The following is a 27848-nucleotide window of genomic DNA, read 5'->3' on the forward strand; positions in this document are numbered from 1 at the left end:
TGAGATGTGATTGAGAAGCACCATGAGTGATCAAGAAGAGGGCAAGTTGCAAATGCCCTGCCTCTGCAGCACAATGCAGGGGAGTGTAGCCAGCATCATCCACAATATCAACCTCAGCACCGTGTTCAAGCAGCACATTCACACTCTTCATTCGACCCTTAAATGCAGCCCAATGCAGTGGGGTCCACCCGTTCTAGTCCCTCCTGTTCACTCTCTCCCCTTCCCCAAACACCTCTTCACGCCCTAAACATCGTAAACCCTCGCCGCACGCATCAACGCGTCGCCCAACCCCAGCAAATCCACTAAACGCCTGTGCGCGTGGGACTCTTCACTCTCCACCACAACACAAAACGTCGTTCTCCCCTCCTTGTCCTTCACGCATTTCACGTCTGAGCATTGTAACAAACACTCCACGACCTTCACGTGTCCCTTCCACGCCGTGTAATGGAGCGGGGTCTTTCCCTTACAGTCCACGCGATTAGGGTTTCCTCCCATCGAGACGCACAAATCGATAACCCTCGCGTGCCCCTCCCTTGTCGCCACGTGAATCAGAGTTCTCCCCTCTGAGTCCACCGAATCCACCTCCAACTTCTCGTCGCTATGCTCCAACATAAACTCCATCACGTCGATTCGGTCCATTGCTGCGGCCTCGTGCAGAACTGAGTCCATGAGTTCACAAAATTTGAATCTTTGTTGCAGCTTCAACCTCCGCGGGTCGTTTCGTGCATGACGTAGGGTTGTGCTTTTTGTGCCTATCAATTAAGTTCATACAAATCTAATTCGTGTGTGCGAAAAAACATACAAGCGATTACAAACTAGAAAAAGATAAAAAAGGAGAGAAATAGTGGTAACTGAAAATAACGGTTATGGTGAGAAGTTTGAATAAGGAGAAGAGAAGCTGAGAAGGGAAGAACTAAAAGCGAACTATAAGCGAATGGAACTGGTGGAGAAGAAGGAGCGAAGCCAGAAGATGAGAAAAGAAAACAGATGCGCAGCGCAAAGGAGAAAACTAGGGATTAAAACTAAAGATTGTTAAATATATGTCAGTGCTTACATACGGTTTGCCAAAAAAACTCTCAAAAATTAAAATAAAAAACTTAAATGTGATTATGTTTACTAAACCGCTGGAAACAAATTTTAAAAAGGAAAATTAAAACTTAGGGACAATTATTTTAAGGGTTAAATATGTTTTTTGTCCCTTAAGTATCACACGATTTTGGTTTTAGTCCCTACTCGAAACTTTGATGGTTTTTAATCCTTGTAGTTTTCAAACTATTAGTATTAGTCCTTAAAAATGGACGGCGTTTGCCACATTTTATTGGCCAGCAACGTGGCAGAGAGTGCAGAGCGCAGTTGGGCATCGCCGTTTGCCACATTTTTAAGGACTAATACTAATAGTTTCAAAACTACGAGGATTAAAAACCATCAAAGTTTCGAATAGGGACTAAAACCAAAATCGTGTGATACTTAAGGGACGATAAACATATTTAACCCTTATTTTAAAAACCGTCGGTAATTAAAAACAGTTTTAAAAACCTTGAGAAAAAAACCCTGCTATAATACAATATTTTTGTAGTGTTATGGTTACGAGAGATTTACAAGGTACATAAGTTTAACAATAAAATGTTGTTAAAAAATAAACAGTTTGATGGTGTTTATTCTAATTTTGTAAAAAATTAATTGAATTTATCTATGTCGTATAATCCAATTTGTATAACTTTAATTTTTTAAACTAGGTTCAATATTTTTATTTGTTCAACTCTTGAATTGTTATTTGTATACTATGTACTTCAATTTTCATCTTAAAACATTAATAGACAAAAGACGAAAAAGAAAAGATCATGTTATTTTTGGTTATTCATATTGATAATATCAATAATTGTTCACAATTAGACATGTCAACTTTGCTCATTTGATAACATTTGGTCTTAGTCCATGTGAGTTGAGACCAAAAAAAGTCCACAGGACCAAAAAATCATTTATTAAAAAAATCTACATGGTTAAATACCTCTAAAGCCTTATGGGTCAGGGTTAGTCTATGGACCTTTTCTCTTTACCAAATTTTATGTACAGAAAAAAAAATTTATGATCTAGAAACCGATGCAAAAACAGAAAGATGTTTGAATAAATTTAAATTTTAGGATTTTATTAATAATTTTGATTAAATATTATTTTATTAGATTTTAGATGTAGTAATATTTAGTTTGATTTTGATAGAAATAAAATAAAAATACGTAGTTATGATTTTTGGTTTATCTAAGTACAATGTTATTTTAGGATAAATTAAACATATTTAATTTTTATGATAGTTGATATTTTATTTTCAGATTTTATTTTTATTTCACAACTATTTAAAATCCTTCCATTATCCATGAGTAATAGACTTAATTTTAGAAAAATATATAAGTACTTGTAATTTTCTTAATAATGTTGAAAAAGGTTGTTGAGAAAGAAGCGCGAATGGAAGTCCATGGAACTGTTGAGGAGGAAGCCATAGGCCGGTAATGCAGCGGTCTGGCAACTGAAATAGAAGGTACTAACGCTTTTGCTCTCGCAGGCGCTGCTGCGAACTAAACCAAAATCGGAGAATTCATTATGTAAAAAATAAAGTTTTCAACTAAGAGCATTTATATGGGAGTTGCTCCCTCCACCTCCACACATCTCTTCCTCCACCTCCCCTTTACTTTTTTGTCCCTTCCTCCACCTTTCCTTTACTATTTTGCCCCTCAGTAAAATTTTATTTTTAAAATTATTGTTTTTTAATTTTATTCATTTATAACATATTTCACTGATAACCTACGTAGTTCCTTGTATGAGTAAAATATTTTTCTGCAAAGCTTGGTGATCGTGAAAAGAATTATCAAGCAATCTTCCTCTTGTTCTCGGTGCAATACGTGGTGCAGTGCGTTTATGGTGTAGTGTCATTGTCGTGGTTCCTCTCCAGGTACGTAGTCATAATCCTTCCTATAATTCTAAACCCTAAACCCTTCCCATACTTCCAATAATCCTTTGAATATCCAGGCCTATAATCCTTGCATGAGCAGCAAAACGTAGTAAAATAAAAACGAAACCTAAAAGGAACACTGCCTCTGGACGGATGACATCCTTCAACGGATGTCAACATCCGTTTAAGGCGAAACGGATGTCCGTTTAAGGCGAAACGAATGTCGACATCCGTTTCGCCTTAAACGGATGTTGACATCCGTTGAAGGATGTCATCCGTCCAGAGGCAGTGTTCCTTTTACGTTTCATTTTTATTTTATTTGTTTATTTTATTTACAGTAATTTATATTTAAATTTATAATTTTAAATGTTATATATGGTAAGAAGAAAGAAATGGAGAAATAGAAGTGAAAGGTTGATGAGGCTTGAAGAGAAAATGATAAACGGAAATGGAGAAATGGAGAAGAAGCTTGACAGAAGAGAGAAAGGTAAACGGAAATGGAAGAGAGGAAGAGGTGCAGAGGGAAGTAAATCAGAAGTTTTAAATAAATTAAAATATTAAAATAATAAAAATAAAAAATTTTAACTTTTGAGGATATAATTGTCATTTTAGAAGGATATAATTGGCATTTTAAAAAATTGGGGAGGTGGAGGAAGAGACGTGTGGGGTGGAGGGAGCAACTCCCCATTTATATACTGATTTTCTAACTAAATAGAAGCACTGAATGTTTAAGAAAAAAATATATGCGGTCACAATATGATGCCATTAATTGCCATTAATTATACATACATTAAATTAGAAATTTTATTCTTTCAAAAGTCTAACACTGAACAACCCAATTATTTATTTGCACAGAAGAATTTAGTTTTATATGTTGGGTTAAGAACTAACTAAGAAATCTAGTTGATAAGTTCTGAACTTTAATCGTTCAAATGACTTAATTTACAAAAAATTAAAGTAACAAATGAAAACTCATGGTTCAAAGTTAAAAAAAAAGTAATTGAGGCAATTACAAAAATTAAATAATCGGATTCAATCAAAGGGTAATTGAAAGATTAATTATAAAAAAACTTAAAAGTACACTACTAAAGTATTTTCTTTACTAATAGTACAGATGTCGTCCATAACTGCTGCTATTCTGCTTTTATTTTGTTCTTTTAACATCTAAAATCATCCTTTAAGTGACCTCAATCTACATTGTTACACGCTGAAAATTTAACAAGCTACATGGTTGATATATCATCTTGTTTCCACATAACTTTCAACCCTCTTTGGATATCGATAAAAAAAATACAGGAGGCATTTTGGTATATCCTTATAAACCAGAATTTACACTATATTTAGAAAATGATTTAACGCTACCAAAACCTCCAGATTAATGATCTGAGTTTGACATGGTTTAGGAATCTCTAGTTTCAATGCCAGCTTCTGCTGAAGTGAGGCTATCATCATTCTCATTCAACAAATAATCACAATATTCCAAAAGCATATCTGCAAGGGGAGGAATTCCAGGATTTCTACCGTCGTTGTATTTGTGTGCATTAAAAGTAATCTGCCAAACGTCATGCCTGAAATCTTCTCGGCTCTTGTACTCCATGTTCCGTACTCTCTCCCTGATTCTGGAAAGATCCATAGGCGTATCTATAATGTCCAGGTAGTCAGGAGCCTCTTTCTTCGACACTGGTTTCACGAAAAGATAAGATAGCTCGTACCTATCTTTAACCATCGTTTCCACAATGCCCTCCAAGATATTTGCCAAACCAACCTTTAGACAGAAATTGAATTAAACATACAAGTCAAGCCATGTGAAACAAACTAACATCGCTACAAAAGCATAGTAACAAAGACTGCCACCGCAGACATACCGAGTACTTCAAAACTATTTGTTACCGAGTACTTTAAACAAATCTTAAACACAAATGACATTCTTCCTTCTGGGCCTATTTTATTCACAAATGACAATCTATTGCAAATTTGCTTTCTACTTAATACGTATGAAGATGCAATACATGAAAATAAAATATCCACTAAATAAAAAAAAAGACAAACATAGAAATGTACCTCTCCCCCTCCCCCTCTTCGGCGTTTTGTTGGCGGCATATAATCTGCACTAAGCTTTCCTAACTCAGCAACAGATCTCCTTTTTCCACTCCTGTCTCTTTCAGGCATTCTCTTATCATGTCTTCTTGCTCTGGGATCATCTAAATACTCATCTCTTAAATCAGGCTTTTTCTTCTTCTTTTTCTTCTTAGCCTTTTGCCGTTCTTCTTCCTCCCTCTCTCTTCTGATATCTTCTTCGAATCTTTTTATTTCATCTAACCTTTCTTGCTCTTTGAGCATCCTCATTTCTTCTTTGTGATGCCTCCTTGCTCTGTCTTCTTCTCGAAGTCTTGCATCATTTCTTCGTTTCTCTTGCTCTTCCCACCATCTTCTGTCCTCTTTAGTGTTCCATTTTGGAAAAGCTCCAGTTCCATACACGGTCTCCTGTTTCTTTTGTTTCTCAAAATTTGACAATTCAACAATTCTTTTTGTCTTTCTGTGTTGAAGTCCAGTGTTTCCACCAGGACTATCCAGTTCTAAATCAATAACCTCCTTCGTACGTCTTATAACAATCCTTTTGTGACTTTGCTCCTCTGTTGGTGGTCGTATTTTAATTGGTAACTTGTGATAATCAACCTGACCTCTGCCTGTATCAGTAGGAGGCCCTCTACCTGAATCGGCAGGAAGCCCTCTACTTGATTCAGTAGGAGGCCTTATAACAACAGCATGCTTACGAGATTCAGCCTGTGTATCATCTGGTTTCACTTTTTTGGGAATAATTATCTTATTAACCTTAGCAGACTTTGCAGTTTCTGAATCCGAAGTGACTGGTTTGTCAGAGTTCTGCAGGGTCTCTGTTACAGGTTTATCAGAAGATTTCTCTGTGGAGCCACATTTGAATTTCAGTGGAATTTTTGCCGAATTGTCAACAGGAGTAATCTTTGAGTTGCTTTTCGAACTTGACTTTTTGGAGGCGGTTTTAGACTGGGAGTGACTGGAGGGGTCCACAGATATGGGTTTCCCAGATGATTTTTCCATATCTGCAGATTCAAGTTGAGTTTCAAGATCTTCACCATATTTTGGACAGTTCTTGTTTGTTCGCATATGCCCAGGCTGGTCATAAACGAAATAATTATAACACAATATTGAACAGTGGAGAGTAAAACTTTAACATAATCAAGGATTTTTAATTTCTAGATTTTATTAAGGTTGAAAATACAGAACTACATCGGTTTCCTGATCACACTTTGTTTTCAAAATACACTTGCCTAGTTACAGTTTACCCTCACATCCACAAAAGTGAATTTAAAAAATACCTTTAATTAAAAGCATCGAACCTAAAGCAACATGTAATAAACTAATTTTAAAGTTTAAGTAAATAGACTGTAAACCAAACCATGAAGCATCCACTCATATACACAGGAGGCTACCATTACACACACACACATTCAACATGACAAAAATCTAAATTGAGAATTGAGACTTATATATTTCATATTCGATAAACAAGTTTACAGTTTTCATATAAGGATGACTCTCCCAGATGGAATACTAAGAAACATATATAGACAACTCAAGATACACACACCTGACCACATGCTCCACAAACAAAAGTTTCCCTTGATGGTTTTTTCTCCTTAAACACCTGGTTCTGCATACATAAATCAGAGATAATTTCAGGAAGCAGAGTAAAATTTGAAAATATTATTACAATATAGATGAAAGAATGCAATATAATCTCCCTGGAACAATCCAAACAAAAAACTCAGACAACCACATACAGAGTTCAACAAGCTTTTAGCACATCTTTAAAACACAATAATGTATTGCAATCTGAACAAGTATCAAGAAGACTAGTTCCATGTATTTACTTCCATTCTAGCAATTATTGATAAATGTTTCGAATAGTTGCAAACAAGGACAGTCCTAATTTATCAATAATGCAATGGAAAGAAATGCATTTACTATGATGTACACTTTGGATTTGACCTTAATGGTTAAGCTCCCTTTATCAGCTGGTCTAAGGTTGATGCAAGGTTATTAAGATCAAGAGAAGAAAAGATATTTATGACAAATTTAAATTTTAAATGCACTCAAATTAGGGTTACAATTCAAAATACGAGAAGAAAATACTTTTACAACATAAACAACTAAAAGACTAAGAAAAAATCTACAAAAAACAGTCAAAACTTTGTTACGGCCATGAAAATACCTGTTTCTTTTTACATAAACTCAACCACTTGAAATGGTTTTTTGAGGAAGAAAAAGGAGAGTGATGAAACAGATTAAATTCGATCACTTACCTTAATTCCTTCTCCCATATTCAATTTGATTTTTTTATTGGGAAGAGAAATAGGTGCAATATCATTCTTCTTGGCTTTATTGACCTTCAGTGATTTACTTTTTTTGGCACCAAAATTTTCCTCCTGCCAAAACTATGAAATAAAATTAGGACTTATTTATAGAAAATTAAGTCTTCACATAATATTCATATAAATTGTGAAATAACAGTTTAAACAAAGATGCAAACGACAGGACAATGTAAATAAACTAATTATCATCCTACCTCCCTAAGATCTGTAATCGTGTCCTCTTTCAAGGGAATATTTCCATCTAATTGTAAACTATTTGTTATTTGCTTAACTTGTTCAGCATTGTCGAAGGCAAATTTTGATTGCATCTTTGATACCAATCTTGTTTCTTCCCCAGTTACTTTAGTTTTCTTCTTTTTCTTCCTATCAGCTTCATCATCTGCATTATTATCGCCCAAAACAAAAATGGTCAAATATGACAAGTAGCACCTGAGTTCAATTTCAAAATATTGATCCAATTAACAATCTATAGGCATTGCATTACAACAGCCCCAAAAACATCAGCTTTGGCACATTCAATGCTAAAAATATCTGGTAATAATACTTCAATGATCAACACAAATCATACCATCCATGAGCAACCTGCACAATTCAGCAGCCTCAGCGGCTTCATCTTCTATTTCCTCCTCTGCCTGAGCCAAAGTTGAGCGTCTTCTCATTTTAAGACCCTTAACACCGTCTCCCTTGTCACGTTTTAAGTCATTTGTACCTTCTTCTCCCTCTTCAAACTCCTCAGCATCAAGTAAATTTTCCAGGTCTCCAGCAAAAGAATCCAGATCACTATTACCTTCCGAATCACTCTCATTCTCATCAGCATTTACAGCCGACAGACTCTGAACTTGTCGATCCCAAATCTCCTGGCATTTTTCTCTAGTCTGCTGCTGTAACTGAAGAAAGGACATTCGCTGGCCACGAGCATATTTGCTGATAGTTGTCGGATCAACCTTGACCCCAGATGCAGCTTGCTCACTTGAAAGTTTACGTATCATAGCAATGCGATGCCACCTGGTTTGTTTAGCAATGACTTCCTCAGGAACATTGAACTTAAGAAGAACCTGGATAAGAGAAGAACATAGATTAAAAACAGGAATGGTACATAGTAAACATAAAACGCTATTCCATCACTATAATTGCATTCAAAAGTCAAGTAGGACACAAATAAGGCAAAACCAGACAAATTGAGTTGTGGAAAATTAATTTGCTGCTTAAGCAACTATGGTTATGTTGGGATTTTATTAGTGTCACATGATTTTGTACAACAAATTAAACAAACTGTGATTCTCATTGCTAATGCCTAGGATATGATTAGATGGAAGAAGACCTAAGCGGTGAATTAACCAGTGAAGACGCTTATTTACATATTAATTATTCTAAACCACAGTTTTCTAGGGGGAAAAGAATTTGAAGCAAAGTCATTCTTCCTTCTAAATATTTATCCCATGGAGATTGTTACATAATAAACTGCCTACAGATTAGCTACTTAGGAAATGTATTTTTATTTTGTCCTCATTGTTATACTCGGGTTTGAAAATGCAAATTATCACTTTTTTAGCTAGTCCTTTTCCAGTTAGATTATGGACTTGGCTTGAAAGCATCATGGATCAGCAGCTGGACACTTCAATAATTAAGACACATATCCATCCAAATAGGAATTGGAGTAAGATGCTGGCAGCAGTGATGCTATCCTCTGTCACTCAACAGCAAAAATTTGGAATGGCAAAAACCAGATCAAATTTGAGGGGCTTCAAATACAGTATCTATGCATTAAGAATAGAAAATCTGAGGGGCTTCAAATACTTATTAAGAATAGAAAATTCTCATAACTGCGATAGCTACAGGTTATATGCAATCTAATTAAGTATAAAATTCTTTTACTATCACTTGCAGGTCAAGGAAAGCAAACAATATTATTCAACAAGATTGGTATATACTCAAAATGTAGTTTGGACGTGGAATACAGATGGAGCTTACACTACATATGGCAACAAAGCAGCATTTAGGGGAATTTTTACAAATTCAAAAGTTGAGAACATGGGCTGTCTAGCAAAATGTTTTACAAGCAAATTCAACTTTGAAGCTAAACTCTTGGGCGTTATTCAGGCTACTGATATCACTACCTAAAAAGATTGGAAAGCTCATTGGGTGGAGACAAATTCTTTGTTTGCTGCAAAAAGCTTTGTCTAATAGTTCTTTGGTTCATTGGAAATTACAAAAGAGATGGTACCGCGGTGGAGTCTATTAAGGGTATACAATTTAGTAATTCATACATTTTTAGAGAGGGAAAATGGGGGATGCAGAGCCTCCTTTGTCTTTGATTTTGGTAATGATAGCAATTTATCTTTTGATTAGAAAACCAATATATATAGAGAGAGAGAGAACAAAAACTACTGTTTGGAATAAAATCTGCCCTAATCTGCGCAGTTAAACCCACTAAATCTGGCTTGGGAAGTGAGGGTTATACTTCACTTATATACTTTAATTAAACAACGCTGTAGAAAAGTGGGGGATCTAAGATGTCATGCATTTCAATTGGCAGGACCAGACATCTGTGGATAGTCTAATAATAGCTAGATAGTGAGTAACTAAACAAGCCTAGCAAAATTCACTAAGGTAGACACTGCTGCTGTCTTAAAATTTGTATTTGGGTCATTAACCTTACAAAACCGATTTACAAGCTAAGTGTTACCCTCCACTTAAATACCTTAATTTGGTCGTATTTTTAATAAATGTAAGAACTCCAACAGATATCAAAACATTTTTCTGCAGTAACTTTCATTTTTGAGATGCAGCTTGTCTATCAGTTCAGTACATAAACAAGATTCACCATTAATATCTCCATCAGTATCAGCTTCCTTCATAGCACAATTGAATACAACACGAGAAAAAAAAAACATACTTTGCTGCAACAAATTTCATTTTTGAAGTGCAGCTTGAAAAAGTTTATTACAAAACAAGATTCTCTATTAATATCAGCTTTCTTCATAACACAATTTAGTACAATATATGAGAAAACTATCACCTGCCAGAAAGAAAAGCCTTTTTAACATCAAGCTCTATAGCTTACATAAGCATATACAGTTCAGAACAGATCACTAAAATACCACGCACCTCTCGTGCAGCCTCCATGCTTAATCTACGCAGATCAGCATCTGTACCAGTAACAGTGGAACCTCCACGGTTAGCAGCTGCTTTCTTCTTCACCATTGCACTAGACACTGGTGCCTTTGGAGGTGCCCGAGCATAGCTGAAACCCATGCCTCGACCAGAAGGATCACCAACACCAGTAATTTCCATTCGTTCAATATTTTCCTTACCCTGCTAAAAAATATCCCACCAATGTAAAATAAATAGCATACAGAAAATTAATTTTAAGAATACAAGCAAATTATCACTACACCATTGCTGCCTGGTTTTAAACTCCAGTATAACATATATTTTCATCTGTATTCAAATTCTATTGAATTCATATGACAGTAAACAAATAAAAGAATTGCAGTAATTGTAGGAAAGTTAAGGATGCAAAAAAAAAATCTTTCAGGACAAGTCAACTTGTGCAAATGTCAAGAAGCAAAAAGATCATCTTATCAACATAACACTTGCACAGCTTAAGAGGTTACCTTTATAACATACTTCAGCGAACTTCTATTTTTGGGCTCAATTATTAAGTCGCAAAATATAAATTACAGGTAAGAAATTAGAAAAACAAGTTTTTGCTTTTATAAGTGATGGGGAAATATAGTGGATAAGTGAAATGTTTATCTTTTTGCAAAACATAATTGTATTCTATTATTTCTTTAGCTACCACTCCAGAAATTTTACTCCATCTTTTTGAGTCAACTAAGTTCATCCACTTCAAAAATTAAGAAAATTTGATCCTGCCTTTAATTTTCTTCTACCACAAACCCTGAAATAGTAAATTTTCAATCCAAATAATAAAAGTCTTAACACGGCAACATTAAGCTCAGTTAAAGATCAATTCTTATATTACTTTTTAATCGAACATTTGACGACTTGTAATATAATCAATATTTGAAATCATTTTATTGGTTTAGAAGTCATAAATTTAGTGAAATTTTGATCAAATTTAAGGAAACTCGTGAGATTTGAGGATTTCATTAGACTTTATTCATTCTAGGTGAAATTTGATGTTTTAATTGGTGTGTTTTGAATTAAAAAATATTTAAAATAATTCAAAACAATTACCAAGTAAAAAATGGGAATTTGAGGTACTTGGTAACAGAAAATTGATAGCAGAATACCTTCTGCTTCATCTTAAACACACTCGAGTTAATGAGCTTGGAAAAAACAATTCTTGGAACCAAAATTCACTCAGTCTACACTTAGTGTAGTCAAATCTAATTCAAAATATTCTTTGCTCAAGAATTCTCAGACCCTCTCAAAAGATTCTGTGAAAAACAATAGCATGTTTCCAAGTTTCAAATTCTTGTAGAAAATAATAAACAAATAGTGCACATGTATGAGATCATTGCATTTAGTAGAAATTTTTAACACAGCCAGGATAGATGCCAGTGCCAAATAAACTGTTTAACATAGATCACCTGGCTTGTACAAGCAACAAAATTGCTACTCAAGTTCCAAGGAGTAATCTGCAGTTCCCTCTCAATGTGTGATGCAGCAGCCAATGCTATTGCTTCATCAGGAAGCCGACTCATTGCAGACGAAATATTTGTAGGGTGTGTTTCAGTTATTCCTAAATGTTTTAGTCGGTAGAGGCCTGCTTGCATGCTTTCATAGGCACAAACCTAAAACAATTTAAGATAAATACAACACGAAGGAATCTTATTAAATGAAGTAAGATAACAGGATATATAATCAGTAAAGGAAAAAGCACCCAAATTTGGAACGGAGATTGACATGCCGTTATCCCAAGCTAAGCAACATGCAGATTATAGAGTACCCAATCATAAAAGCAATACAACGTGAGAATGCATAACCATGTTGCGCATCCAATAAAATGCATTGTTACTTAATGAACCCTTATTATTTCTACAATCCAAAAGCATAGTATGAATCAGAAAGAAGTCTACAAATCATGCAATTCAAATATTAAGATTCAGAAAACAGCCTCCAAACCTCCACAAAAAATTTTAAATGACTTTTTTTACTATTAATAGTACATTTCAACAGAAAGACATGTCTTAAATTATAAATAAAAACAAATCGAATGTCATATGATATAACTCACAAGCTCCGGCAGAACCATTTTTCTCAATTCATCCTCTGACCAAATGCGGAAATTTCTCTTTTTAACCAAAATCGACTGTCCATTTGCTCCCCTCTGCAGTAATAGATAACATTCAGGAATACAGAAAACAATAAAAATAACAAATTGAGATTGTAATTCCAATAGAAAACTATTTTGCAGAAATTTTCATTTTTCTCTTTTTATTTGAAAACAATGAAAATGTATCATTCGAGAAAATTATTACTTTTATTTTTCATTTCCTATTTTTGTAAATAACAAAAAACTTTCACCTTTTTTACTTTTTTTCTTGTTTTCAAAAATCTGTACAGAAAACAATGAAAAGAATTGTTATTTTACTGTTTCTATACATATCTTTGAAAAAAAAATGGAAATAGAACACATTGTAATAAACCAAACAAGCCATAAAGAATTCTGTTAAGCATTCATATTGTAATAGTAAGCTTTGTGACACTCTTGTACCTGTAAATTTGCATATTCCTTGATTTTCTTACGAAATGATGCTTCCGATTGGTAAGGAAACTGTGAGAGAAATTCATCAACACGGATATGAGGAGGCAAGTGCCGCTTCTCTGCTGCTTGGAATTCACGGCACATGTGTACCAACAGCCTGTTCATCATGTAAGTCTGAAGATTTTTACTTCCTGGTGAAAATACCTCCATGAGTGGCTCCTGCAAAGAGTAATTTAGAGAAACAAGTTAGCACAAATCACAAATATAGATTGGATTTTTTATTCCTTCCATTGTGATATTCTCAGAGACAAAGCACTGGAATTCTCAGAGACAATGCAGTATCAAACAAAAACCTACAAACCTGCTGTCCAACAACATTAATTTTATCAATGCGCCTTAATGATAGCTTTCCCTTTGGTGAGCGAACCAGCAGGTAGTCAGTTAGTGGAACTTTATGAGGAAATACGGGTGCTCTATACATATTTGTCTCTAGTGATGACTGACAGCAACCAGGTTTCAAATCTCCAAGGAACGGAGATTTATCTGCAGGATCCAGAGAAATAACGTGCCCCAAGCTACTATCTGTGTTACGTAATAAAGAGCCAGATTGGTCATCTGGTGAGCATTTTTGATAGTATGTACAAAGTCTTGCACCCATTCCAACATTGCTCAAAAGTAAAGGTCTTTCTTCACAATACCTACAAAAAGAACATATTCAATACCGTTAAAAATATAAAAACTTAAGAGAAAATGTGTGAAAGAGAGAATATTGTGTTGGTCAAGGAGTACAAACTGGAATTAAAATGTGTACATTAGTTACAAAAACAGTTACTAACAGTTGGCATTAGTAACTTACTAGCCACCTAACATGATACAAAAAGCTATGTTAACAACTAACTACTAACAGTGCACTTGAAAACTGAACTGTAAAATAGACTAAAATAAATGCAATTCCCAGAATCCTAATGGGGTATCCTCAACCCTCATCCATTTAACTAGGTCCCAAAGAGAAACAAAAGTGTATCCCAATTCCAGGCAACAAATTAAAAAAAAAAACATTAAAGTCAACCGCAACATTGTTCCTAATATAATAGAGTTGAAGTCATTAGAACATACTTGATATGCAAAAACAATATAAATAGCAAGGATTTTTATTTTCAGATGAGTATTCACTAATACACAAAATTGTTAAGGCAGAAACTGAGTAGGTATAATTTTATTATCCCAGTGATTCCCTCTCTACAACTGAGCCAATGCCCAATTCACGAAAATGCTAACAAAATTAAAGAATACTTCTACCATTCTTTCCCTATTTATATAATCATATCTAATTTCTCTTACTATCTAACACCATGGTACCATCCTAGTCTTACCTAAATTTCAATCAAGGAAGAAATATAAACATATGAAATTACACAACAAGCAAAGTAACAAGTTGGAGGGCTGTTTGGTATAAAAAGGATACTTCCAAAATTTAGTCAGCCAAAGTCAACACCCCAGAACTTGCAAATGGAAATGGATATATCACCAGGCAAAAGAAAAAAATTGCATATAGCATCAGTAATATGTGAAAACAAAAATGTTTTAGGAGAATTCAAGATGCAAAGGATGTTATTAATTATTAACCAAAATGGCACTGTACCTCTCAAATTAGTAACTTGTTATTCTCAATCTACAAAAATGAAACTTTTCTCACAGCAAGTGAATAATAAATATTATCGTGTACCATTCTCCTTCTAGCCTTCAACACTTCCCCCACCCACCACCAACAACACACAAGAGGGAAGGGAAAAGAAGAAAAATTTAGAATAACCTAACAAATATAAAACAGACAGTGGAAAAAAACAGAACAAGATACTCGACCATGAATGAATATGCCAGAAGAAACTCAGTCACCCATTTCTACATGTCAGTGGACTCGTTGATAATATACAGATTCTCTAATGAATACACTCTGATCAATATTGCTTTGAAGAGTATAGAGCATACTGTTAGGTTTCTTTATTCAAGAAACCTGGTCGATCTCTCTTGTCTCACCAAAACACACACATCACAGAATTGAAAGTATAGTATATGTATTATTAATCTTCACTGTATGGAAAATAAAAGTATTCACCCCCTCAAGGAAGCCTAAATCCCTCCACTGGAACAGAGATCCAGTCTATACCCAAAAGTAAAATATGAATAATACCCTCTCCTCAGCAAACTAAGTTTTATTTATACTCTCTCTCTACTAACTAACTAACCACTTTTCCCGCCTTTAATTCCCTCCTCTTTTATTTCTTCTCTCATATACTTTTAACTTCCTAACACATACTAAGACATTTGCTCTCGTTCTTCTTCATTTTGTTTATTTAGGAGAATATTAGTCTCCCCATAGTTGTGCTTCTCTTTTTTCCCACTGAAAATTAATTTATCGAATATAAGATTCTTAAAAAAAAAATTATAAAAAAGAAAATAGATTGTTATACGCGCACATAATCCTGCGAGTTTGAGGGACACATGCCCATTGCAGATTGCAGGAGGCAAAGACAGTACTCTGATTGCATGGTTGCTCATGAAATTGCAGGATCATGCACCACATTGTTCCGCTTTGGTTTGAACACACAGGCTCAAGAGTTAAAACAGTGCATTTCTAGGTTAAAAGACTAAAGGTTGACCAGAAAAAGAAGCCCAAATCACATGGCCCTTTTGTTCTGCTACTGTTGTCAAACAACTATCAGTCTCGTTATCAATAGCCATCGAAGCACTAATGCTGCTGCTACGAACACTAGCCTCACCATTGTGAGCTACCACAACACTCATGACCATCATGCCGATGTTGCCTTCCTCATCTCCAGTTTGCACTGTGTTCTACTCTGTATTTTCCTCTTAATACTTTTCTCTGTTCTTGCAGGAGAGTAATTTTATAAATTGTTAACCCGCTTTTAGTTCTGTTATGCATTGAAGCTAACTACTTTGAGGATCCTTACGAGTTATTTTATTGTCTGTATTATTTTTAATGCATGCACCAGTCTATAAATATGATTTTTCGTATACTCAACTCTTATGACTCAAGTTATGAACTTCGAGTCACAAATTTATATCCCCTTCAAATCTTATGATCCTCAGGTTTGACAGCTTTAAAGGGGAATGAATCGGATATTATGCAAATTCAATAAATGAAATAGACCCATAATGATTTGAAGACAAACTCTTGCAAATTGCATAAAATATAAAAGCTTGCAAATACATAGAATATATCAATATATTATAATACATCTAAGTTAATATTAATTCAGTGCTTCAAAATACATAGGATAAAAGTTTCAAGTCACTTACTCCATCAGAAAAACATGACCGTCTTTTACAGACAGATCAGATTTTTTCTTGAATGCCCCAGGAGGACGCAAGGACTTGTTCTCCCCAGGAACCCTCTGTGCTTTTGGCCACAAATGTATCTTTGAACGAACAAGATGTAACAAGGAGTTTGGTTGAACATTTTGTTCAGCAAGTGACTTCTGATCTTCAAGCTCCCTCCCTAAATAAAATATTTTCACTGTTTCCGATGCCTTAAAATCTACAAAAAATCTCATATCAGCCATACAGAAGGGAGAAAGTACACTAAAATCTAAAACAAACTTGCAGCCTCATAATGATTTTAAATCCATAACAGAAATTAGAAATTTTATTATAGAAGGAAAAATTCACAACCTAGCTTTTTGGAAGCTTTTGCTTTAACAGTTGAGAGAGTTTCATCAGTATCCACATGCAATTTACTCCCCTTGCCACCCAAACTCTTTATAATAATCTTCATGGGTCCTTGTGTTGGCAATTTCCCTTGTTCTTTGACAGCAACCTCATTGTCATGGGGATACCATAATGCTTTTGGCCGGTGAAAATTTGCAATATCTTTACTGCAAAAAGAGTTGGTAAGACTATAATGACAGAAAATCTACAATGCACATGCAGACAATAGATATTAAAACCCCATATAAATTATAGAACTTATGCCTCACTTATACACAAATCAACAAAGGTTTTGCAAGAACTTGATAAAGAACATAAGAAATCTCAGCATTGTTATAGACAACTAACAGATAAACAAATGGACTGGTCAAATGGTGACTGATTATGAGCTAATATAGAAACTGTGAGCTAGGTTCAAACTTCAAATTCAATGAGTTGTTCTCTAATAAAAGCACGGGTGTCAAGGTCTATTATTGTTTTGCAATAGCATTTCTGATGCAAAGGTCAAGATGTAAAGAATCAATCTTTCTATCCACCACAAGCTGTAACTGGTGGAAATCATCCAAAGCACTATGATAGAGATTTCTCCAGAAATTTTGCTACCAGGGACGTTTGACAATAGATAAGGAGCTATGTTGATGGACATAAAATAAGTTATGTAGTAAAATGATAAGAGTGCATGTATGCACCATTTGATGGTGGAGAATGAGACAGGTTCAGTTAAGTATACAGAGTGGGATTTAGTTGCATGAAATGTTCAGTGACAAAAGAAATGAACTGCAAACTTGTATTTATATTAAGTGAATCAGCGTGTAAAATGAGATCCATTTAAATGGTATACTATGAAAAAATTATAAACAACAAACCTACAAGAAGATAATGCATCAAGTAACCAGTCTACAAATCATGGACTCTATCCATTTAAGTGTACAACAAAAGTTCACCCACACTCAGACAGATGAACAAACACATTTTTTTCAAAAAGATGGTGGTTTGAGAAAAACTGTGGACTGAAGTTATATTATTCAAGAATATTGCATAGAGGAAAGAACGATAGAAAACCCAAAACATGTGGAGATATGATGCTCTTACCATATTGGGTATATAGTAGCCTAATCATCAAGTAACTCTAAATGTAAGATTTTACCTGAAGTTCATCTTAAAGAATATAATATTCTAAGCCAAAACATGCTACGGACCAAAAAGCTACCTCCTCCAAACAAATAAATACTTACTTGCTCAACTTCAATTTCATTGTCTGCAGCTTCAACGCAGGTTGAGAGTGGAAAACTTTGACACCATGTGCCGAGCGTTTTTTGGAATTTGATTTCAATTGTTGAGAAGTTTTACGATTTGAATAATGTTTGTCATTAGACACATATCGCCATCCATATTGACTTCCATGTCCTGGTACTTCAGATGAGTCCCCACTGCTTGATTTTGAAGAACGAGTTAAAATTATAGCCCCAGCATGAAGACGAAGATGTGCACCATCCTTGCTATCCAAAACTTCGAAGTGCATTTGATCATCCTGAAGATCAAAAATAAGCTTTGGTTTCACCACAGGCTGATCAAGCTCCTCCCATATTATCTCGTCTAACCAGGAACCCTCCATCATGTCTCTATTTTTTGATATAGCCTTGCTAAAACGTGTAATTTGACCACTTTGATTATGTTTAGATATCTCACCCTCTTTTCCATCTGCAAGAATAGAACTATCCACTTCAGATCTGGATTCTAACCTTAAAAGTTGGGGATGAAAAAGACTTCTAGATATTAGATTGGTTTTAGCTTCAGAAGAATCCCTTGAGCCAAAGGCCTCCAACGAGACAGGCGAGCTGAGTAAGACATTATGATCTTTATCTTCCAGTATCTTGTGAGGCTCCAGCTGAATATTCTGGATCCCACTTTCAATTTCTATTTCACTGCCACCAGAAACTCCCAACTCAGGTCCAGAAACTTCACAGCTTTCAATATTATTATTACTTTGAACAGGAGAATTGCCCCAAATGATTTCATCTTCCCAGTCTTGCTGATCAAGAGGATAAAAGTTGGTCCATATGAAAGGATGATCTTTCCAGGAAAGGTCTTCTTCAAAATCCCCTTTCATTGGTTCAGCACTATGACACGAGTCCTTTGATTGATGATCATCTTTCCTGGCCACTGAGGGCTCAGTATGAAGAAACCCAAATTTTGGAAACTCCAAGTCAACATCGTTGCTTTCTGATACATCATTATGAACTACAGAAACTTGTTTAGTCTGTGAGAGACTCTGGGAGGAACCCTTGAGGAATTCCTCTTCATCCTCTTCTACAAAATCATCAGTAAAATCCAAAGACTTGTATCTATCTGCAAACATGACAGATAAAATGGCCATTAGAACAGAAGCCCCACATACAAACACAGCAAAAAGATAGCACTCATTTTTCCATTCAAATCTCACCATTGGCAGCCCTTAATTTCCCTCACATACTGTACAAATAGTGCAACAACAATTTTAATTTTCTAATCATCTCTCTCCTAAAAGATACAATAGACTGACACATAAAAAGAGAATTCAGGTAAACATTTCCAATCTCCAATTACCTCTAGTAATAGGTTGCCGGTGTTCTCTCTTTTCTCCCTTTCTGAGAGGTTCATGAATGCCAAAGATTTCAGAGAAGCGTAAAATTGCCACACCATCTTCCACACATAAAACAGGCAAAGGCATAGCCATAGACCTTTTCTGGACTTCAGTCCCTTCCTGTTTGTTTCATCAATTAAGAAATTAATATGTCAATAGAAAGTCAAACTTAATCCTATCAACAATAATTATCATCAATGTTAGAGAAAAAATATGCTAATGTAAGCATTACTAATTGGCTGGGCTTATAGCATGGTACTACAGTCGGTATACTTCACAGTTAATAGCAAATACACACACAAGTTGCCAACTTGTCATCAATTTGATGCATACATCACAGAGAAATCCTTTTACTCTTCACCACCCCACTTTAGCCCTTTACAAAGCACCAAACTGAAATGCCATCCTATTTGCTGTTTTTTAAATGCATCAAGTAAAATAATAAATAGGCCAGTAACACCACCCTTTCAAAACAAAGTCGAGAGTTATGTGCAATTATGCATATTTCAAGTAGCAACTCTTCAAAAACTTAAAACTGTTTGGCACAGGCTTATATCACTGCTTGTCCCACGTCTCCACTACAACAACCAACTTTTCCCACTAGGCAGAGTTGAATAAAAGGAGCAAACAGCACCACAATGTCCCCAAGATTATTTTAGGTTTCAATTTGCTGTCCACTTGAATTAATATTATTTGGTATTCGAAACAACTTATTATTCAACTTTACAGATTAATATTTTCATATTTCATTTTGGGGAGGGTTTGAGGTCACTATAAGGGAGCTATCTTTCCCTAAAATTAATCAAAAGCAAAAGGGGACAAAATTATGAAGAATGAGGATCATAGGGTGACATTGGCAAAGGACTGAATTCCTTAACATGTGCTCATGGGCTCAAACCACACACACACACACACACATATATATAAACATACACAAACACACTGGATTATCATTCAGTGTCAATATAGTTTGAGTACTACATATAGTTTGACTTTAATTCTCTGTATGGACAAGTTTGGCCGTATATGAGTACACCAATTTTAGTATTTCCTACTTCTAATTAAGATTGCATCCAGTATAAACGAATTTAAAAGATATATCAGGATCAATCAGTTTTCTTAATAACAGAAAACGTTCTTCTATTTACCCAGCTTATTAATCAGAAGATCAGCCCTCCAAACTATATCAACTAAGCCATCCATCAAATCTTTTTATCTATATAGTTGAATCACTTATATTCTCATCTGCAAGACTACAAGTAACCTAATAAAAAATATTCAATATACAACTTGAAGGTCAAATATGGTTCAGAGTTAAAACAGTACATACATTCCCTTTAATTATCAGAATAGTACAGAACTTAAATATCATTCATGAGAATTGTTAAAATATATGAAGAATATCCAATGATATCTACATAATATCATAGAATATCTTATCTCTTGGGATTAATTTCCATATATTAGTTTTATGACTTATTTCCTCACGTAGCTGGAACTTCAGATTATGATTTAGTATAAGAATAAATAAAGGATAGTTGTTTATATCAAGTCAAATATCAATCAAGGTGCCTTCAGTCTCTCTTATTTCGTTTCCATCCCTTTATACCCAAAACCCTATTATAATTTCAAGAAGAATAAATATCAAACGCCAAAAAGAAATATTTAAGAGGTGGCAAAATTGAAATATACCTCCTCAGGTTTTTGTATATCGGCATCCAATTCTTCACTTTGCAGTGAGTCAACATGTAATTCACGTTCAAGAGCACTCTCTTCTTTAGATGCCTCTACCAAAGTCTCTTCCTGCTCCTCTGAAAGAACAAAGCTAGCATATGTGAACTGCAAGATTCCAATATAATATGAGGTACATCTACCATTTATTAAGGGAAAACAAGCAATTTTATTTTTCTTTCCTAAAATTTCCAAGCTTTCAAATTAACATATAATATTGATGGTTCAGATGACAAATACAAAACTTGGTTGATAGTCAAAGTCTACACACAAAAAACCAGGATTGATTTCTTAAATACTTTCTAGTAAGTGGTCAAACTTACTCCTGTAAGGATCTTATTAATCATTTATTGCAAAAAATTGGACCCTATAACAACAATTAATACATTTCATACATTACTATTACACATAACACAACCCTTTCTTATTTATAAAGGATAGATTTGATTCCATAAATTGTCTTATTCATTTCTTTCTCTAATAGGAATAAAAGAAACAATATCAATATTGATTTCTTTCTCATATGCAATACATCGTTTGACCAAAGAGATACAAACACTTAGTAAACTAAATTGTCTCATTGTGACACGTCCTAACATTGCCTTTGTAATGAGTATAGTTAGTCAATTTATAAACTCTCTTTATTAAGACCATTGAGCTGCAGTTGTACAAACCCTAAATCCTAAAGGCATTATTAATGAAGATGAGGGAAATACTCAAATTGGTTGGTACTCTAACATTGATTGGCAGTGTCATCAAGTATAGAAGCTTCAGGTATCGTGTTCTTGTTGGAGGTAACTTAATATTGTAAAAAAGTAAGAAACAAACTGTTCTGGCAAAATCAAGTGTAGAAACAGAAAAGGCATTAGACAATTATAAGCTCATATGTCAAAAGCAACACGTCCAAGAGCTTAAATTTGAAGAAAATTCCCAAATACACCTTTTATGTCACAATCAAGCAGAATTACGCACTGCTTAAAATTTTATCTTTCAAACATATTCAGGTCATTTATCATTTCATGAGAGAAAAGTTGGAGTTTGAAAATATTGCCACTCGATTTGTCAATTATAGTAAACAGTTGGTAGACATGTTCACCAAGGATTAATCATATTTACAGCAATATAAGCACATGACTTATATGCTCCAGCTTGAGGGGGAATTTTATAATTATAAAAACAAGCTAGGGATCATTTATAATCAAGAATATCTTCAATAATCTTTTAGAAACAGGAATACCTAGGTTATAAAATATTATTAGGAATATTGTTATATTCCTGTGTCATATTAATATTTTTATTAGAGCATATCATATCTCTTCTATTTATTGTATTGATTTCATTTTCTCAATACAAATAAAGCACCTCTGTTAATTTTAACTCAATGTCTCTCCATTTCCTATAGTTTAACAATTAAGATCCAACATTGGCTAGCAATAATGTATAGAGCCAAAGTAAATTTATTACAGTGACAATTTATAGCATAATCTAACAACTAATTCTCAGAAAATCAGCTCACAAGCTAAGGAATTAATATATATAAAATTGTTCACAAGTGTGCCTAGTCGCACTCATGCACATTCAATTTCTAAATTTCATGCATCAAACAGAATGTCAAAAACTCATCCACAGCTTAGCTAGAATACTGGATGTCATTAAACGATCACTTGGTAGTGAACAAAATGCCTAAAAGAAAATATATCAATCAAACAACATATACTTCAAAACCTGTCATCAGTGAAAGTGAAAAAGAACTATATTTAAGGTGCACGTAAAGAGAGCCACAAAAACTTTAGTAAAATAGTTGAAGCACTCTCATTCGTGATAACAGTACATGTGTTTGGATTTCAATTAGGTAATTAAGTTGAGTTGAACTCAACTAGAATTTTAAAAAATAAAAAGCAACTCATCATAGTTTTTAAGCTAATTGAAGTTTGAGGTGAACTTTGTTTCTGACTGGATCCAAGAAAAAGGTTCATATATGTTGGCACAGTGTTCAAAGAAAACTGAAACTGAAATCCAAACACACCATAAATCTGTCTCCAGCCAACATCTGAACAGGGCTGCATAAAAATGCCATAGCTAGATTACAAGAATCAATCTTTCTAGCCCTTTTATGTGGAGTAAAACCAACATAACAAGTAAATTCATGTTTTAAGTTAAAACCAGACAAAATACAACAACAATAACAAAGTGGTGGTGCAATTCGTGTAAAAAATTATTACCAAGTAAGGAGATATTATCAGGTTTAGAATCTTCATTCAGAAAGTCTTGCTCCTTCTCAGATTCTTCATCATAATTTTCATCATCAAATACAGAAGCTTTGGATTCCATACATACAGATGCTTCAGCAGAGAAAAATTCTTTTTTTGGCAATAAATAGTCTTCTTCATTGGCAGCCTCTGTCTCTGGACCATCATACTCTTCATCAATATCTTCATAATCAACAGCGTCTTCAGCTTTTTCATCACAGTCTAACATTAAAAGAATCCAAAGTTAGTAAACTATTTTACAGAAAAGCGGAAAAGAGATGCTTATATTGCTCTTTTAAACAAGGCTTCACTGTGTCAAATTCAAACTATTTTCCAGACAACAAATGTCCTTAATGTTCATTAGCTTTATCCAATGAAATTTCCAAGGAATAAGAAATGTTGGAGCAGAAGGGTCAGAAATCCTCCCAACAGAAAACAACAATAACAAAATCAACTGTACATCATGCAGAGATACTCTCAAATCCCTCTGCAAATCTGTCAAAGTAACTCAAAATAAATTGAGAAAGCTGTCACATGACTATGTCTTAGGATGACAAAGGAAAATTTGTATAATGCACTGTGCAGGAAAATTACTGTGGGACCCCATGTCTGAATTTCGGGTATGCCACTCAAGAAGACCTAGGGCTTGTTTAGAGAAAACTTCTCCCTAAGCAATTCTCTAAGAAAAATATAAGGAAAAATGAAATTAGTTTTTCTCTAAGAGATAAAATTAACTTACACAAGTTAAAAATCAGATTTTGGTAAAGCTAATAGGAAATAGTGAATACAAATTAGTCAAGTCAAATCACAAGTTAATTTAATTAACAGAAAAACTAATTTCACTTTTTCTTCTTTTTTTCTCTCCTAGGAGAGCTTGTGGAGAAGACTCTCCAAACTGACACTCGGTTGTGCGAGAACCTTGTATGCAAGGATCACAATTCCATAAAAACAAAAAAATCATGGAAACTATCCTTAACCCAAATAAAAATTCAACAGCTGGAGCTACTCACTGTAATTTTCTTGCATTTTGCTTTAAAACACAACAAACCATAAAAAGAGCTCCACTGCATAAAACCTTAACATCCTCTACAGATCAAATCCCAGAGTATTTCATATATCAATTCATTTGGACTAACATGTACTTCCCCAAAGGAAAATCCTTTTGGAGCAAACAGAAGCCAGGAGCTCCGACCCATATTTTAAGTTCCAACCAATATCTATATGTAACAATGTATGGCTTCTAATGAATGACAATTATTCACTCAAGTTAATTAATACCGGTTGCAACCCATCAGAGAAACTTCACATGTGTTTGTTTTATCGATCTACTTCTATTGACTTGTGCCACTGGCCCTTGTTAGCCCCAAGCTTCGGACATCACTACTGATGTTTTAGTTTTACAACTAAAAAATCATGAAATATTTTCCAGAATGGAGAATTACACCAAGAAGTGTTAACTCTAAGCCTTCAATACCATATACATACATGCATATATATACATACAAGATGAGGAATGCTAGTGAAACATTCTTTTTAGCTCATACACGACTATTGGTAAAATTAATTAAAAACTAGCAATGAGTTTGTGCTCTGCACAAGAGCATGAGTGGGAAAAAGTGGGCCCGAATTGTACACAGAAATGACACATTGCAGCAGCTCAACAGTTTTACAATACTATAAACTACAAAATTAGGGAAGAGTCATCAATAAGAAGTGAGAAACAAAATTTTGTGATTTTCCAACAAATTTCAATCAACAATACAGCGTGATAGAAAGTATAGTGGCAGAATTTCTCATAAGATGTTCGGAATTTTCTTCTTTCAGAAAGAAAGACAATGAGCTGCTATATGATATTCTCTACCAAACATATGCCGTGTGGGAAAGAATTTCAGTACAAATAAAACACAGGTGAAGTGCTCTCAGTTGATGAGGGAAAAAAATGATACCAACAGAATATCAAAAACTGCATGATATAGTTTTTTCCTGGCAGACTTCACCTTGTTCAACAACGTCAGGTGGTGTTTGTGGTGATTTTCCTGACAACTGCAAACAAATTACTATCATCGTCAAAACAGAAACTGAAGGAAAGAAACACAGTAGGAAAATCTGATAATTAGACACTTCTTAAGAGCCTCCAGAGAGAACATTCTGAATTCCAAACTCAAACAGGTAATGATATTTAGATTTACTTACATCTATATCTGTCAGTGATGGACCCAACTTATCGGCTAATGCAGAAAGATGCTCCTTTGCATCCTAAAGAAGAAATAAGTTTATTTAGCACAGCTTTAAAACTTTTCACCAAAACAGATATACATAAATAAACCAAGAAGCAATTCAACAATCGGTATAATTTAATTTTCATAACATGTATACATATCATAAATTGTGCAATTGTTTTCTAGGAAGACCAACTTTCCTAGAACCTTCAATTTATTATTCCCTGGATCATTCCTAATCTGGCATGCCCATGTCATAGAAAATAGTTAAAGGCATAAAGTAAAGACAGCAGCCTAGTACATAAATTTAATTACGAAAAATCTTATTTTTTGGATTTGTTAAAATTGATTTTGAAGTGGAATAATTTGTCTTAGATATTTTACCTAAAATGCAAGTTTGAGATATGAAATTCAAAAGTAAAGTTGTTAACCCAAAAAAAAAACCACTTTTTATCACTTCTAGTCAAAACCAAGGACTGGAGGCAAAATTGATCCTATCCAACAACCACCAAACATCATTTTCACTGAAATGACGTTTCCAAAAGGCAAAGTAACTTCTGATGTTCTCCAACATGCAACCAAATACACATATAGCAAATAATAAATAAATCTTTGCAGTTTGCACACGAAATACTAAAATCCTCCAAAATTGAATTGCATGTAATTTGATAATTTAGACTTTGTACAATCATACTGAGCAACACAAGCTTCAAAATGCCTCCTTTTTGCTTTCTAGAACTTACAAAGCACGACTCAAGTAAAAGTTCCCCACAAAGTACGAATCTCAAATATAGTGGCTTTAAATCTTCCAAAATAGAAGTTTAGTAAATTAAAAACCTCTACTTACCAATTATAAATATACGATAGCTATGAAAGTTCGTTTGGGCTGTATAACTATCCAGGAAGATAACAGAAACACTATGATTGAGTAAAAAAAACCTACTACAAAGAAATCTAAGCATGACATTTATGCATGCATCAGCTCAATCCTGAATTTCTAAATGGTTTGCCCACCAAATGCAAATGCAACATTAAAGGCGGCATAAAATTACCTCATCAAGATAGTCAACATCGAGATCACCAGAATTATCTACATTTCCAAACATGAACCCAAGAAACCGATTACCCTTGCCAGACTCCTCATATTCTTCTTCATCATCTATCATTTCAAATCCATCAGACATGGAGTCATAAAACTATACCAAACAACAAACCATATAACATACTAGAACATCACGTGAACTTCAGCTTACAGATATCCTATTTCAGCACATAGCCACTAACTTAAAATTCAGCATAACCATTTCAATCCTACTCCCAATTCTAGCCCCAGATATGATAGCATACAGCCAGAACAAGCGAACAAAAACATGTTCCGATCCTACAGCACTGAACAACTAGACTGCACATCCAATTACGCAACCCGTTTCCCTATTGAAGCAATTTTTTTCCTTTATTTTCATTTTTTTTTTCTTTCCCCTGTTCCTATCACTTCCCATGCTACAATTCCCCAATTTTGATTGCAGACACTTACCTTCGTCCCTCCCATCCTGCGAGGGGCTAGCCGAATCGTAACCCATGCTGTCGGACCAGAGCTATACGAATTATAGCCCAATTCAGCACGAACTCATCACAGCAGCTCCAAAACACAATTCCAGCAAAATCAATTTCGATTACTGCCTTCTTCTAGTGCTTCTGTGCCTCGAAAACCCTATTTAAACTTCACTAACCCTATTCCACTCTGCAATTTTTCCCTTCGTCCCCTAAAGAAAACGAAGCCCGCAAATTAGGTTTCCTCGCCGCGGACCAGATTAAATTCAGCAGAACAGAATACTGCCCTGGCCTGTTGGTGAACGGACGAAGAGTTCCGGCGAATCAGCCTTTAGAGTTTATCAGAAATTTCCTAATTGAGTTGCAGCTTGTTGTTATCGCACGGTCTGTTATTTAATTGAAGATGAAATCGTTCATTTCATTGGGTTGTCGCGGCAGAGGAGGGAGGCGGGAGTATGCGGACGTGGCAGAGGAGGGCGTTAGGCTGAGAAGACCCTCAAGAAGACGCTCGAGATCTGCGACCACGTGTTCGACGCCGTCCAGGGTGTTCGTCGAGAAGACCCTTTATTCCGAATTGAGTTGCATGTTGTTGATGCCGCAAGCTGTGTTATTTATTTTGAAAGTGATACCACCAGGGTGATATTCTCGACTCTCCGATTGCTTTCTGCACCCCTTGCTTTCTTTGGCATCCCTAAACTTCTATAAAATACAAA

General features: G+C 34.7%; 1 protein-coding gene across 6 annotated transcripts; it reads right to left on the minus strand.

Annotated features, from left to right (window-relative positions):
• Positions 1-4061: 4061 nt before the first annotated feature.
• LOC108335617 (transcription initiation factor TFIID subunit 1) lies at positions 4062-27813 on the minus strand. 6 transcript variants are annotated; one of them, XM_052869447.1, is made up of 21 exons: positions 27119-27813; positions 26637-26743; positions 25559-25621; positions 25363-25408; positions 23339-23587; positions 21078-21196; positions 19349-19505; positions 17998-19111; positions 16727-16929; positions 16355-16592; positions 13395-13731; positions 13043-13252; positions 12563-12655; positions 11916-12119; positions 10465-10671; positions 7925-8411; positions 7629-7735; positions 7288-7410; positions 6573-6635; positions 5006-6097; positions 4062-4709 (listed from the first exon to the last, which is right to left on the minus strand). In XM_052869447.1, exons 1-21 carry the CDS (start codon positions 27162-27164, stop codon positions 4344-4346), a joined length of 5631 nt encoding a protein of 1876 aa, XP_052725407.1. In that variant the 5' UTR covers positions 27165-27813; the 3' UTR covers positions 4062-4343. The 6 variants fall into 6 exon arrangements, with proteins under 6 accessions (XP_052725407.1, XP_017427132.1, XP_017427131.1 ...); XM_017571643.2 differs by having other exon boundaries at positions 7551-7735; XM_017571642.2 differs by having other exon boundaries at positions 7288-7419; positions 7551-7735.
• Positions 27814-27848: the final 35 nt, after the last annotated feature.

The sequence above is a fragment of the Vigna angularis genome, chromosome 10, assembly GCF_016808095.1.
Source record: "Vigna angularis cultivar LongXiaoDou No.4 chromosome 10, ASM1680809v1, whole genome shotgun sequence".
In the NCBI taxonomy this organism is placed as follows: domain Eukaryota; kingdom Viridiplantae; phylum Streptophyta; class Magnoliopsida; order Fabales; family Fabaceae; genus Vigna; species Vigna angularis.